Source organism: Microtus oregoni, unplaced genomic scaffold (assembly GCF_018167655.1).
Source record: "Microtus oregoni isolate MIOR12 unplaced genomic scaffold, Mior012 000026F_ref0000081, whole genome shotgun sequence".
In the NCBI taxonomy this organism is placed as follows: Eukaryota; Metazoa; Chordata; class Mammalia; order Rodentia; family Cricetidae; genus Microtus; species Microtus oregoni.
In genome coordinates this window covers 27,557,467-27,571,294 of record NW_024543085.1, presented here as the reverse complement: position 1 = coordinate 27,571,294, position 13,828 = coordinate 27,557,467, and the positions used below count along the sequence as shown (strand labels likewise).

General features: G+C 50.5%; 1 protein-coding gene across 1 annotated transcript in view; it reads left to right on the top strand.

Annotated features, from left to right (window-relative positions):
• The window catches only part of Plxna4 (plexin A4), a 454,568-nt gene that overhangs the window by 410,304 nt on the left and 30,436 nt on the right, over positions 1 to 13,828 (top strand). The window contains exons 22-25 of the mRNA XM_041675360.1: positions 1,192 to 1,460; positions 4,442 to 4,508; positions 5,278 to 5,424; positions 8,590 to 8,749. Of these exons, the coding sequence (XP_041531294.1) occupies positions 1,192 to 1,460; positions 4,442 to 4,508; positions 5,278 to 5,424; positions 8,590 to 8,749 (643 nt within the window). The remainder of the gene's footprint in view (positions 1 to 1,191; positions 1,461 to 4,441; positions 4,509 to 5,277; positions 5,425 to 8,589; positions 8,750 to 13,828) is intronic.

The window sequence follows — 13,828 nt, the reverse complement described above, 5'->3', positions numbered from 1 at the left end:
TTGGAGACACCAGCCTGAGGTTCTTCTGAACAGGGCTACTGTGCCCCTTCCTGGACATCTTAGGGACTGCCCTTCATGCTTAGCTAGGCAGCCAAAAAATCTCTCTTAAGATGATTGTACCCTCCTGGGTATTTCCCAACCCCCCCTATCCTGCAGGGAAGAAGGTAGAGTCACCTTCCTTCTCCTGGGTAGAGAACACAAGGGTGCTCCATTCAAGGCCTGTCTCTCCTTTTCCTAAAGTAGGTAAGTTGAGGTCCCTAAGAGATAAACAAACTTGCACAAGCTTACAGAGTGTGGTAGTTTGAATGGAATTGGCCCCCATAAGCTTATAGGGAGTGGTACTATTATGAGGTGTGATTTTGTAGGTGTGGTCTTGTTGGAGGAAGTATGTCACTGTGTGGGTGGGCTTTGAGGTCTCCTTTGCTCAAGCTTCTCTTAGTGTGACACTCAGACCATTTCCTATTACCTGTGAGATTAAGATATGGCTCCCTCTCCAATCTCAGCTCCTTCTCCAGCAGTATGTCTAACTGCTTGCTGCCATACCCTGCCATGATGATAATGGGCTAAATCTCTGAAACTGTAAGGCACCCAATTAAATGTTTTCCTTTATAATGGTTGCCATGGTCATGGTGTCTCTTCACAGAGACTAAAGCCCTAACTGACACACAGAGTGTGGTGGTGTCAGAGTCCTGGGAAAATTCAGTCATCTTGATTGTTTGATCACAGGACCTCTGGGAATGGAGAAGGAAGGGGTGGGTGTTAGCTTAACCGGGAGCCCAGGCCTGGTAATCCCTGAAACAGAACACAAACCACAGCAGTTCTGGCCTTTCAGGGCTCCAGAGAGTTAGGAGGTGATCAGGAGCACAGGCCCTTTGTTGACTCTGCATCACCATCAGGGAAGTGCTAAGGTTGTAGAGTCTCCTCAAGTGGGTTCAAATCTCATTGCTACTTCTTGGGAACTGTGGTTAATTCTCCTAGTATTAGTGGCTGGGTCTCAAGACTGTAACTACCTCCCCGCTTCGTGTGCTGTGATGGAGGTTAAAAAGATACTAAGCCCCATGCCTGACACCCGAGAAGGACTTGGTAGTGTTAGCCAGATCAACTGTGTCTAGACTAAGGGGAACAGGAGCCTTGTGAAGCAGTAAATGGGGCACTCCAGAGCTCATGTGAGGACCCCGCATCCTGCCACAGGTCCCAGGCTACCGGCAGGAGCGTGTGGAGAAAGGCCTGAAGCTCTTCGCCCAGCTCATCAACAACAAGGTGTTCCTCTTATCTTTCATCCGCACTCTTGAGTCTCAGCGCAGCTTCTCCATGCGTGACCGAGGGAACGTGGCCTCTCTCATTATGACGGTCCTTCAGAGCAAGCTAGAATATGCCACCGATGTGCTGAAGCAGCTCTTGGCTGACCTCATTGATAAGAACCTGGAGAGCAAGAACCATCCCAAGTTGCTGCTCAGGAGGTAAGAGAGGCCTAAGGTGGTCAGCAGAGGTCAGAGTACTCCTACCCCAGCCCAAGCCTTAGGTATGAATCCTGGAGCCCTCTGTGTACCAGGTAGGCTACAGAGGGATCAACTATGCTTCCTATAGGTAAAACACTGACCTGCAGGCGGCTAGTCACACCCATTACCTGCATGCCTACAGACCAGCTCACCACACATCTGTTTCCCTGATACCCTGCCCTTCTGCTCCTGAATTACATAGCTCTGTATCAGAGATCAGTTAGGCCATGACCTGGCCTCATTTAGGCCAGGACTAGAAGTAGAAACAGACCTCAGACTCTTGATGGACCAGCAGCAAGAACAGCATACAAGACTAAAGAAATGAAGTTCTTGGGCCACTCCCAGACCTGATGGGGATCTACAGGTTAACAGTGAACTAAGCAGCTTGAATGGGTGTTACCATTTGAAAAACAGAAAGTGAAAGTCTTTGGGTACAACTGACTCAGTGCAGCCCAACAAGCAGGTCCTGACCCCTGCTATGGGCTCTGGATTCTCTGCTGGACAAAGTAAAACGGTATTAGGTTTCTCATTACTGTGGCCAAACACCTAATGCAAGAGAATTAAAGTAGGAAAGGTTTCTTGTGGCTCACAGTTTGAGGAGGTAGAGTCCATCATGGTGAGGAAGGAAATAGTGACTTTGTGGCCATCCTTCAGCAATGCTCCACCTCTTAAAGGTTCCATGACCCCCAAAATAGTGTCACTACCAGCTTTGGAGACCCAACATTTAAACACATGAACCTGTGGAAAGCATCTCATTTGAGCCATAACATTTGCTCCCTCCCTCCCTCCTCTCTCCCTCCCTTGTCCTTCCCTCCCTCCCTCCTTCTCTCCCTCCCTCCCTCTTTTGGTTTTTTTGAGGCAGGGTTTCTCTGAGTAGCCCTGGCTGACCTGCAACTCACATTGTAGACCAGGCTGGCCTGGAACTTAGAGATCTGCCTGCCTCTGCCTCCCAAGTGCTGGGATTAAGGACATGCACCACCACTGCAGGGCAGGTGTGTTTCTAAACCCACAAGGCCAGACAAGTGTCAGCCATTCCTACCCTGTTATTTGGCTTGGTTAGAAAACACAGGACTCCTATTCTATGTGGACATCCATTTGAAGGGTACCCATTTCTCTTCTCAGCTGTTATTCCAATAATAATAGCCCTGGTACAGGTACAGTTAGAAAACACTGTGGAAACCACCACATCCAGCTCTCTGGCCAGACCACTCCATCCTGTCTTCCTGACCTTTGCCCCCGTGGTCTCTGGGTCAGACTCCAGGACTCAATACTGCTTCCCTGTCTGGCAGATAGATGTACTTAGCTTTCCAAATAGTTTGTTTTAGACTTGGGGGGGGGGTGCACATTTGCCTGCCCAGCTGCAAAAGACTGTGGTGCCAAGGAGAATCCCACAGCTCTGCAAACGGCAAGGTAGATAATGTTGATTTTTGTTTTGCTTTCACCATGTAGCCGCCCACTGGCATAATTCTAGGGTTGCCGCCGCCTGCCGGCAACTCCCACTGACAATTTCCTGGCATGGTCTCATGGTCTCGCTTTGGGTCTCTCTCCTCTCCTTGTTTTCTTCTTGTGCTCCCCGGATGCTCCTGCACTTTCCCTCCCCCACTTCCTTCTGTTCTTCTTGCCACTGGCTCCCCACAATTGTCTTCCTCTTTCTCTTTCCTGTTTCTCTTCCCTGCATACCAGCAGCTGCCCAAACACCTGGAGGTTTCAGTTATCAGTATTTTCTAGCAACTATGTATTTAAGTTCACCAAGATCTGTCTAGACGGGCTAGTTTGTCGCTGGCATTGACTATACTCTCAGCACAAGTTTTAATCCTTGAATGTGTGCAGTTCAAATCAGCAACACTTTGACAGCATCTTCTTCTTCTTCCCTCGCTCCCTCCTTCCTTCCCCCATCCCTCTTTCCCTCCCCTTCCCTTCCCCTTTCTTCCTTCCCTCCTCCTTCCTCCCTCTCCCCTCCCTCTCTCCTTCCCTCCCTCACATCTTCTTTTGCTTTTTTGAGGCAGAGTTTCTCTGAGTAGCCCTGCCTGACCTGCAACTCACATTGTAGACCAGGCTGGCCTGGAACTAGAGACCCGCCTGACTCAGCCTCCCAAGTGCTGGGATTAAGGACATGCGACACCACTGCTGGGCAGTATCTTCTTTCACCTAAGGAAAGAATAAGCAGGCTTCAGCCATGACATGAAAGATAGCGGTTATACTCAAAAAAGTATTCCCTGCCAGTGCAGAAGCATTCCTTAGAAGTACTCAGCAGCCTTTGAGATACGACAATGTTAGCTTATCTGTGGACAGGCTATGGTCACCCTCTGTGTGGCAGTTAATGCTCTGAGTCTAGATAAGGTAACAGGCTTCAAAGGGAATATCTTGTCTCTCTACTGTATCGCCTTTCTATGCCACTTTCCTTCCTATACCCTGCCCAATTAATAGCCCCCAGCCTTTTGTTTTGATTTTCTTTCTTTCTTTCCCAATAGGAATGCATTGGTCTCTCCCCAAGTTCTCCTAGGGCTGTACTATCCAACAGGCCTTCAGCTACATGTAATGACTCAAATCTAAATTCACTAGATAAGTGGGCAGACTTTAGCTCCTCAGACACACTGACCACATTTCAACTATTCCGTAGCCACATGTGACACATAGCAACTGGACAACTTATGTGAAGGCCATTGCCATTGCTGTGAAGTGGGATGGGATAGCACCTCTGTAGACAAGGAAAACCTTCACACAGCACATGCAGGCCCAGCAGCCAGGCTCCAGATTTTCAGAAAATGCTCGTTCTCAGCCCTGGGGGCCTGGCACGCCGTAAGACTCTCCTGTACGTTAGGTCACCAGACACTGTATTCAGCAAGATGGTGGCAGGTTCTTCTCCCACTCTACCTAGCCCATGGCCTCTGACCAGCTACTTCTTGTCTTCTTTCCCCTTTTCCCTTGGTGATGGATGCCAGGACGGAGTCAGTGGCTGAGAAGATGCTAACCAATTGGTTTACCTTCCTCCTCTACAAGTTCCTCAAGGTAGGATGTGATGAGCACACATTTCCAGTCCTACTAAAGTTCTTCCTCTCCTGGATGTAAGCCTTTTACCTCCTCAGCCTGCTACACTCGACTCTATAATCCCTATATGTCTATTCTTATGGAGCCCGACATACCCAACCCACAAGTTCTTTATTGTCGGGAAACTGAACTGAAGAAAGACCCAAGTGAGAGGGTTCCATGTGGTCCTCAGCTAAATTCCCATTTTCAGCTGAACACAAGTCACCTGTGAGTTCCCCATTTCCTCTCCCCTCCCAAGCTCCTCTTTGCCCCCAGTATCAGACTTATGGACGCTGATGAAGGGTCCCAGGGCAGGCACGTAGTCATGCTGCTGCAGATAAACTGAGGGTGGGCCAGGGAGGCAGAGGAGTCATCAACTCAGAGAACCAACCTCTGCCTCTTGATTGGTTCACAAAGAAAGCAGGATGGGGTGGGGCGGGAGAAGGAGCAGAGAGGATAGTAGAGAGGGAGGGAGGGAGGAAGGGAGGGAGGGAGGGAGGGAGGAAGGAAGGAAGGAAGGAAAAAAAGGAAGTAAGGAAGGGAGGGCATGTTCTGAACAGGTGGCAGGAAATTACAGAATCACCTGGGCCCACAGGGCAGGAACCCATGCAAATCTGAAGAGCATAGAAGAGGAGATGGGAAAAGTGAGCCAAGAAACAAACAATCAGGACCAGGACAGCAAGGACAGTAGGGTGAGCCCTACATACCTTGGATCCCTGAATTCTAATTCTGGGATTCTCCTCTCACGCAGGAGTGTGCTGGGGAGCCCCTCTTCTCCCTGTTCTGTGCCATCAAGCAGCAGATGGAGAAGGGCCCTATCGACGCCATCACAGGAGAGGCCCGCTACTCCCTGAGTGAGGACAAGCTCATCCGGCAGCAGATCGAATACAAAACCCTGGTAAGCCCTCTGGCTGCTCCCGTAGGTCAGCTTTGGCACTTGGGCAGCCCTTTCCTGAAGAAGAAATGGCGAAAATGCTGAACAAATCACCTTTCCAGCTTTGTTGGTTGTAGGGCCCAGGCAGATGCCTGCTGTGGGCCCACCTCTGCTCCCTGTGGCCCATGCACCAGGGTGCCCAGAGGCTCAGCTGCATCTCAGTGACTCCTCAGCCGATGCATGGGCGTGGCTCCAGACAGGTGCTGTACCGAGTAGTCAGGATCGAGTGGGGATGAGGGTGGAGGCCAGGCTAGGAGAGACAGGTGCTCACACAGACACGTTCAGATCCTATGGCCAGGTAGGAAGATGATCCCCCTCAGAAAAAAAGCTATTTCTGCTCAATGGGAGGCTGTCCTGATTCTCCCATCCCCATCTTTCCAAGGGCCCTCGGGAATCCCAATAGACTGACTTGCTGAGAACCTGAAGACATGGCCTGTGAATGAGGCTTCTGCTCCCTCTCAGTTCCCAGCTCACAGAAGAAAGTCACAGACTGCAATTAAAATGGAGAAGGAACACACCCTTCCAAAAATAGAGGCTTGAATGGATTTCTTAGCGAGAGAGGAATACCTTTAAATGTCTCCCGTCCCACCCGCCTCCATCCCCGTGCAACACAATGAGTTATGATCACAATCATGCTCCAGTCCTAAATTGCAGCAGCCTTTATTTCCACTGCCTGAAAGATGGTGCCCAGCTGGTGGCAGGTGACAGACTTACAGAGAATGGGAAGAAATCATTAAGTTGGGAACATCTGAAGATAGGCCAGGAAAGCAAGGGAGAGAAATGGGCGATTATCTTGCCTGGACGTGGCAGGGCTGCGGGAAAGGATGCTCCTACCTGTGAAGGGGACGCTCCACCCAGTGGTGATGCAGGAAGATGGTCCCGCACCAGGACAGACAGAGCAGCAGAGACTCTTGCTGAGCAGCTCGAATATAAAGGTGGGAAGGGTGGGGTCATGCAGCAACTGGAGGAGCCCTGGGAACTCTGGCTTTGCTGTTCGTGGCCTGGTCCCGATGAAAGTTGAGTTAGCACAGCCATGGGAGATCTCCAGGATTTACACTGCAATACCAGGGAGCCTGCTGGAGTGCTAGACACTCACATGGTTACCTGCCAGGGAGCTTCCTAGAAGACTAGATGCTTGCCAGGTTACCTTCTTGAACACTAGATATCCGGGAACTTGGTAGGGTGTATAAGATGCATACCGAGTCACCTGCCAGAGTATGAGATGTGTGTCCCCTGGGAGCCCACGAGCTGTCTAGGTCTCTCCACCCCACCCCAGGCGCCTGTTTGAACATTGCATCCCTTCCCAGGAACCTGAGAGAATGCTAAATGTTCCCTGGGAGTCCTCCAGATGGCTAGAGCCTCCCTGGGAACCTGCCGAGAAAGCACCTGGTGCATGGGTCTGAAGCAGTTAAGAGCCAGGAGTAGAAGACATTTTTCTGAACCTGGGACCCTGTCTTCTGTGAGCCACTGCTTCCACCTGGGAAGATCAGTGCCTGCCCTGACATGCTTTGGGAGATCACCCTTCAGCATCAGTCTCTGCTTCATGGTCCTTCTGGGGAAAGAGTCTGGACAAGGTTCTGTTGCTGCCTAGGGGAGGTGGAACTGCCCATCACTGGCCTGGCAACAGGACAGGACAGCACGGTGGCCAGAGCAGAAGAGAGGGGTATGGGAGGTTCTGAGAAGGAACGAGGAGTGGCTGGGAGAAGGCCTTCATAGGCATTCAGCTCAGAGGCCTGGCCTCCCTTATTTTATTTTCAGTGCAGGACATTCTGAAGGTGAGAGTTTGATTTTTATAGATTTAGGGCCCCCCCTTCTTTCCCTTCTTAATGGAATAAGCATGTTCTGCATTTGTGCCCCTAGCAGTCCAGCTGCTAATGAGAGGCAGGAATGAGGGCCAGGGTTCTGATTACCACCACATGGAGCAGGCGGAGGGCTGGAGTCTGGTTCTGTGAGCCAGATGGGGCTATTGGGAAATGGTTACTGGGAGGGGCATGGGGTTTTGAAGTTCTGAGAAGGAGAGGGACATGGAACACTCAGGCTCCAGGGACAAAAGGCTAGCTGGGAGCCCAGAGAAGCAAGACATCTGGCCTCAAGTCCCCAAATACCCAGGGCTCTCTGCCTGGCTCTTATATATCCCTCACCATTCCCATACCTCATACCCGGCTTTCTGTTCCACTGAAGTCCACCCAGGGAACCCCAAAGTATCAGCAATACAAAAAGAACACACTATAAGGATGGCCAATGGAACACTTTGAACTTCTCAAAGGAAGCCAACAGCTGGTGAAGCCGTTTCAATTTTTCCATCTCTTTCTGAAATGAGAACTAGAGGCCGTGCGCACTAGCAGCAGCCTCCTCACCTGACCAGGGCTTCAGGGTCACAGCCAGCAAGGCCTCTTGGGGGGCCTGAAGCTGTAGTTTTTAAAGGGCACCTTTTTATACTTAAAGAATACATTAAGTTTCTAATAGATCCAGCAGCCCCCAATCAACCTGAAATGCTTCCCAAAACCAAAGCTATTAAATCTTTTTAAACAGGAGCCCGGTTTCTCATTAGTACTGAGCATGTGTGTGAGCATATGTATGTATGTATGTATGTGTGTGTGTGTGTGAGAGAGAGAGACAGAGAGACAGAGATACATGCAGAGAGAGACACACAGAGAGAGACAGAGAGAGAGACACACACACAGAGAGAGAGAGAGAGAGAGAGCTGCGATTGTGTATTGGAGGAATAAGGCAAACAGTGATAACATGAAGTGGACTTTGAAGTGATGTCTCGGTGTGCTAATGGGGTGTCCCCTAGCATACGGGTATACAAGTGAGGAAACTGCATATGTGTGCATACTTCTATATCTGTCCTGTTATAGATGCTCTCCCTACCATCACTTCCGTCACTGTTCCCCTTAGGCAATCAGAGCATCCATCCTGATAGGAAGTTCAGGGGACAGCTTATACTCCTGCGGTGATGTTGAAGACATGGTGCCATCCTGCCTTTCTGCACAGGATGGAGTTGCCCTGACCCCTCCATAGTCCATCATGGAGAGGAGCCATTCACGAAGGATCCCAGGGTGATGCTGAGATTGGGGAGTCTTTCCCACTGTCCTCACCTGTGTGACCTCTTCCTGCCACCCTCAGGTCCTGAGCTGTGTCAGTCCAGATAACGCTAACAGCCCAGAGGTCCCCGTGAAGATCCTCAACTGTGACACCATCACCCAGGTCAAAGAAAAGATTCTGGATGCCATCTTCAAGAATGTACCATGCTCCCACCGGCCCAAGGCTGCAGACATGGACCTGGGTAAGAGGGCTGCTTCTCAGGGCTATCCCTGTGGCTGGTCTTGGTCACTTCGTGCCTTCTCGGGTCAGCAGTAAGCGGAGCTGGGCTTCAGGGAACAGAGAAGGACCAGTGGGTGGAGGGAGGGAGGCAAGCTGAGTTTGCCTTTATAATCTGCTTGGAATAGGTGGGAGAAGGTTCATGAGTCTCAAACAGAAGAGGGGACCAAGGTCACTAGGCACACTGTTGGCAAGCCTTCCTGGCAGGGAGTGCCTCTGTGGTCCTTTGAGTTGTTGAGGTCTGGGACTGCAGGTGTCATATCCAAATGATGGTCTGTGAAGGCGAAGTCTGCTCTTCGCAGCCCCTGGGGCCAAGTTCTCGACACTGCCTTTGTTCCCTCCAGGCTCTCCCTCCCCTCTGTGCTGGGCCTATAATTTCTGCTGAATACTCACAGCTCAAGGGATCTGGGTCAGCCATGGAGGATGGAGAAAGAGAATAGAGGAAAATGAGATGTGACGGCCCACTGTAGAGGAGGGTGACACTGTATTTGAATGTTCCGTGAAGAGATGGCATCGCCTGTACAAACAAAGGCATTCCACCCCGGGTCATTTGTACTTTGCCAGAGTGCTCTGCAGAATGTCATACTGCGGTGTCCTCTGGAGGAGGCTCTGAAGAGACTAGGATGGAAAAGGGCAATTCTAGCATTGTTGTGGTACCTGCATGCAAAGCCTCATGTCCCTAGGACCTTGCTGTATGATCTCGTCAAAAGTACTTAGACTATCTGTGCCTTCTTTTTTCACCCATGAGGTAGAGATAATTACAGCAACTACTTCATAGTAAGAGTTCAGTGGGAGTGATACATTGAAGTTTTTACGTGGCATGTCTGGACCACAGGAGGCAGGGGGGAGGGAGATGCTTGCTGCTAAGGACACTGGCTGTGACTGTTTGTGGATCCTGGAGGGTATGAGGATGGTGTTGAGTCCTGGAAACCAATATGGGGGGGGGAGACCCCCCAAAAGCCCTGAGCACACATCTGGGCTCTAAGCTAAGGTGAATAAGACAGATGGGCATCTATGATTTTGCTCAAATCCAGGGTAATGTTTCAGCCTCCCCACCCAAACTGCCACCTCCCCCAGATTCTGATGCCTAAAGATCCTGAAAATCAGGAACTTCAGTTAGCTCCTTGAATGTCTCAGATCCCCTCTCAACCCTGTCTTCTCCCACTAGGCTTAAGACTAGATGTGTGCAGGACCCTGTGCCCCTTCTTGGGTGGGGTCTCTAAGTGTCTTGTTCTTAGGACTGGAGGAGTCTGTGTGCCAGTACTCCCTGTGGTAACTCTATACCCAGGTACCCGAGCAGACTGCCTCTCCCACGTCGGTGCTCTTGAGCTTGCTCTTGAGGAATCACACTACCCTGTAGCCGAATGGTTACAGCAGAAACTCAAAGCTAGTGTCAATTCAGGGCTCACAATCTCACCAGCGTGAACCCGAGATATGTCCCACGGGAGATGGTATCCTGCTGTGTTTTCCCAAGGACCCCCCCCCCCCCTGCTCAGCCCAGCTGTGTGTTCTTCTCCCGAGGTTGTTCTTCTTTTTTAAAATTAAAGCAGGAGTTTGGGGCAGCCCCCAAACTCTAGTTTTCTTCAGACCAAAACGAGGTTGCAAAGCATGGAAAAGAAAGCCTCCTCCGTCACCCGAAAGTTGTTTTCTGGCCTTGTAGGGAGAGGGAGGTGAGGCGAGTTATCCATGGGGATGAAGGTGCTTTAGAAGCTCACATCAAGGTATAAGAAAGGATGTCATTGTTACCACAAATCAGTCAATGCCAAGGGCCACCTGGCCACTTGGCACACAGACCGGGTGAGGCTCTGTCATCCTGGGCAGAGCCAAGAGAGCAGATCAGCGCCCCCCCCCCCCCCCCAATCTCCTTAGCTCTTGCTTCTGCAGTGGAGGGTGTCTCCTCTCCCCAGATGACTAGCCCCTGTCCCGGACTCAACTGAAGCAAGAAGTCCCTTCTAGCACCTCTGTGATCATCCCAAAGATATCCATCCCCTGCTCACCCCTACCGGGCATGAACTACAGTTTCTTCTTCCCAGTGGTCCAGCCTGCAGCTGCTGTCCCTGGCACATCTACTATGGCTGCTTGGATTGGCGCTTTCCCAGCATTCCCTTCACCCCTCCATGAGCTTGTCTAGATCCAGATGTAAAAGTAACTATGTGGGCAGCTGTGATTGGCAGGGATCTGAAGGAAACAGAGCCAACAGCCCAGTGTTCTATTGCTCACGGCCAGTGACGTGTTCTACCCTGTACAGCAGATCTTCACCACATTAGAAAAGGCAGGCTTTGGTTGGATAACTTGGCCCAGCTGTGGGGCCTATTAAGTGCTCTAGTGTGTTTAATCTTGGGTCATCTAGGATATATTTTTCTTTATATGGTCCACTTAGGGTGGGTTTATCTGGGCATGACTCTGGCTAAGTTGAGGAACATCTCTCTCTTCCCTGTGTGTGTGTGTGTGTGTGTGTGTGTGTGTGTGTGTGTAGGAGGGGTGCATCTTCTACAGAACTGACAGTATGATTTTGGAGGCTGCCAGGTCCAAACTCTGCAGGTTGTACTGGAAGGCTGGAGGCCCAGGGAACAGCTTATGGCCACCTGCATGCAGAATTCCCTCTGGCTCATGGATGGCCATCCTTTTGCTCTCTGTAGACCTTCAGCTGGTTGGATGAAGCCCACCCACATTCTGGAGAATAATTGCTTTACCCCAAGTCCCTGGATTTAGAAGTTAATCTTCTGTGTCCATACCTCACACAAATAGGCTAAATAAGATTTTGTCGAGTGTACTAGGGCCCTGCCTAGTTGATTCAAAAAACTCACCATCACAGGACCCAAAGTCCAGGGTCTGCCTGGATGAAAGCTGCTGGAATGTATGGAAGGAAAGATAGTCACGGACAGGTTTTAGGAGAGCGGGGTTCTCAAAGCACAGTGTCCAGGTGGCATCCACTCTGAATGTACTAGCTGGCCCCATCAGTTCACTGCCATGACTACCCTGGAGTGTCTGGACAGGGACCTGATTGCATCTCAACTCTTCAATAGCTCGTCCATCTTCAGAGCTCACCTGTTGTAAGCTACCTGCCTGGAATGGTAACCAGGAGACTAGGAGAAGGTCGCCACGCTAAACATAATAGCAGGGGCAGACAGGACGTTTTTCTCTCTGAGATAAGGAATGCTTCTTGACATCTCCTTCTGTTCCCCAGAGGGAATGTTTACTTTCTGCTTCCTAGCACAAGTGGCAAATTGATTCAGAGGCTCAGAGAGGCATGGTGCTTGGGTCTATGTCTCACAACGGGGAGGTGGAGAGAAGACCCATTTCCATCCCGTCGTCTCCTCCATAGGCCTTTCTTCACCCTCTGCTACTGCCTGCGACCTCCAGAGATCCCTCTAGTTTAAGCCAATGCTATGTCAATGACTCCTGGATCTCCACCCCACCCCCACCTCTGTCTTGCTGCTGAGGTCATTCAGAAAGGATATATTTTTTTTCAAATAAGAAATCCCTGTATGCAATAAAAGAGGCATCCTCTTCTGGGTAGAATATAAAGAGTTCATGGCAGCTGTCTCTCCCCCCCGTTTGCATTTTCTGCTGGGTGATGGGAAGGACAGATAAAGATAATGGGATTTCTTCTTTTTTTATTTCATCCCCCCCCCATTGGAAGGTGGGAGTATAACAAATTGGATTGTGAGTGAGTCTGTCCTTTGTCCCTGGTGCCTGGAGCAGGGCGTGGGCCCGTGGGCTGAGCTATGGTGAGAGAGGCCACAGCCTGCAATTTTCTCTTGATACATGCGAATGAATGCCAGGGTCAGCTTCCCTCCTCGCCAGGGCCACCACCTGCCTGTTAATTCTGTTTTGACCCAGCACACAGTCTGGAGCCAGACTATGTCAGAATATCTACTGGAGCCTGAGTTGATGGTGCAGCCCAGTGATCCCAGCTATGGAGGAGGCTGAAGCAGGAGGATCCCAAGTTCAAGGCGGGTATGCCCAGGCTACAGAATGAGTTCAAGGATAGCCGGGCAACTTGTAAGGCTTTGACTCAGAGGGTAAAATGAAGAAGAAAAAAAAAAGAGAGCTGTGGGTGTTGCTCAGTCAGTGGTTCAGTGCTTGCCTAACACACATAAGAAAGACCCTGAGCTCAAAAGCCCACTGAGCTGTGGCTAGGCTCTCCTTTGAGAGAATAGCCAGAGCAGGGCACTTCCCAGTTTACAGGACCTACATTACATCCCCATTTTTGAAATTATTCCTAAGCCCTAAATTTCATAGAACAGTCATTTTCTACTTGAGAACTCGCTGTCACAATAAATGTTTTCTCTTTAACAATATAGTTTTAGATGGCCGCATCCCCCACGTGGGTTAGTTTTCTTATTCTTTCTTGTGTGCTATCAAAGGTCTAGGGATTGAACCTAGAACCTTATGCATGCTAGACAAAGCTCTACCATTGAGCTATATGCCCAAACCTCTTTTTACTTTCTGTTTTGAGACAGAGTCTCCACTAAGTTGCCCAGACTGTCCTGCAACTTGTTCTGTTGCCCAGGCACTTTTGAACTTGTAATTCTCCTGCCACAACCCCATGAGTAGCTAGGGTTACAGGCCTACAGTACCCTGCCAAGCCTTAAGCACTCACTCCATACCCACTACCATCTCATAGCTTTTCCAACTGCCTGTGGTCCCTGTCCCAGATCCCTCAGGGTAGTGAGTAGAGGGAGAGTCAGGGCCCTTTGCTGAGACTGCCATGGCCTCACCTGCTCACAGGTGTACACAAGAGAATCTTGCTCTTCCTCCAGCCTCCCAGGGGTTCTGTGTGATGGGGCAGAGTGGGCTTCCGGGGAGAGCCGGCCCCGGAGTCCAAGGGGTGGAAAGTGTTGCCTCTAGGCTCTGGCTTTCCCCATGCAGTCTCCTCACTTTGCCTGTCGGCATCAGCCCTTTGGAAGCCTCCTGGGACAAGACCACCTGAGAGTGTTCACAGGAGAGCTAGACCCTGGGCTGTCACAGCGTGTGAAGGATCCCCTGCCTGGAATAAAATGATGAATGAGCTATACTGCTACGCCTCCCCACCCCCATC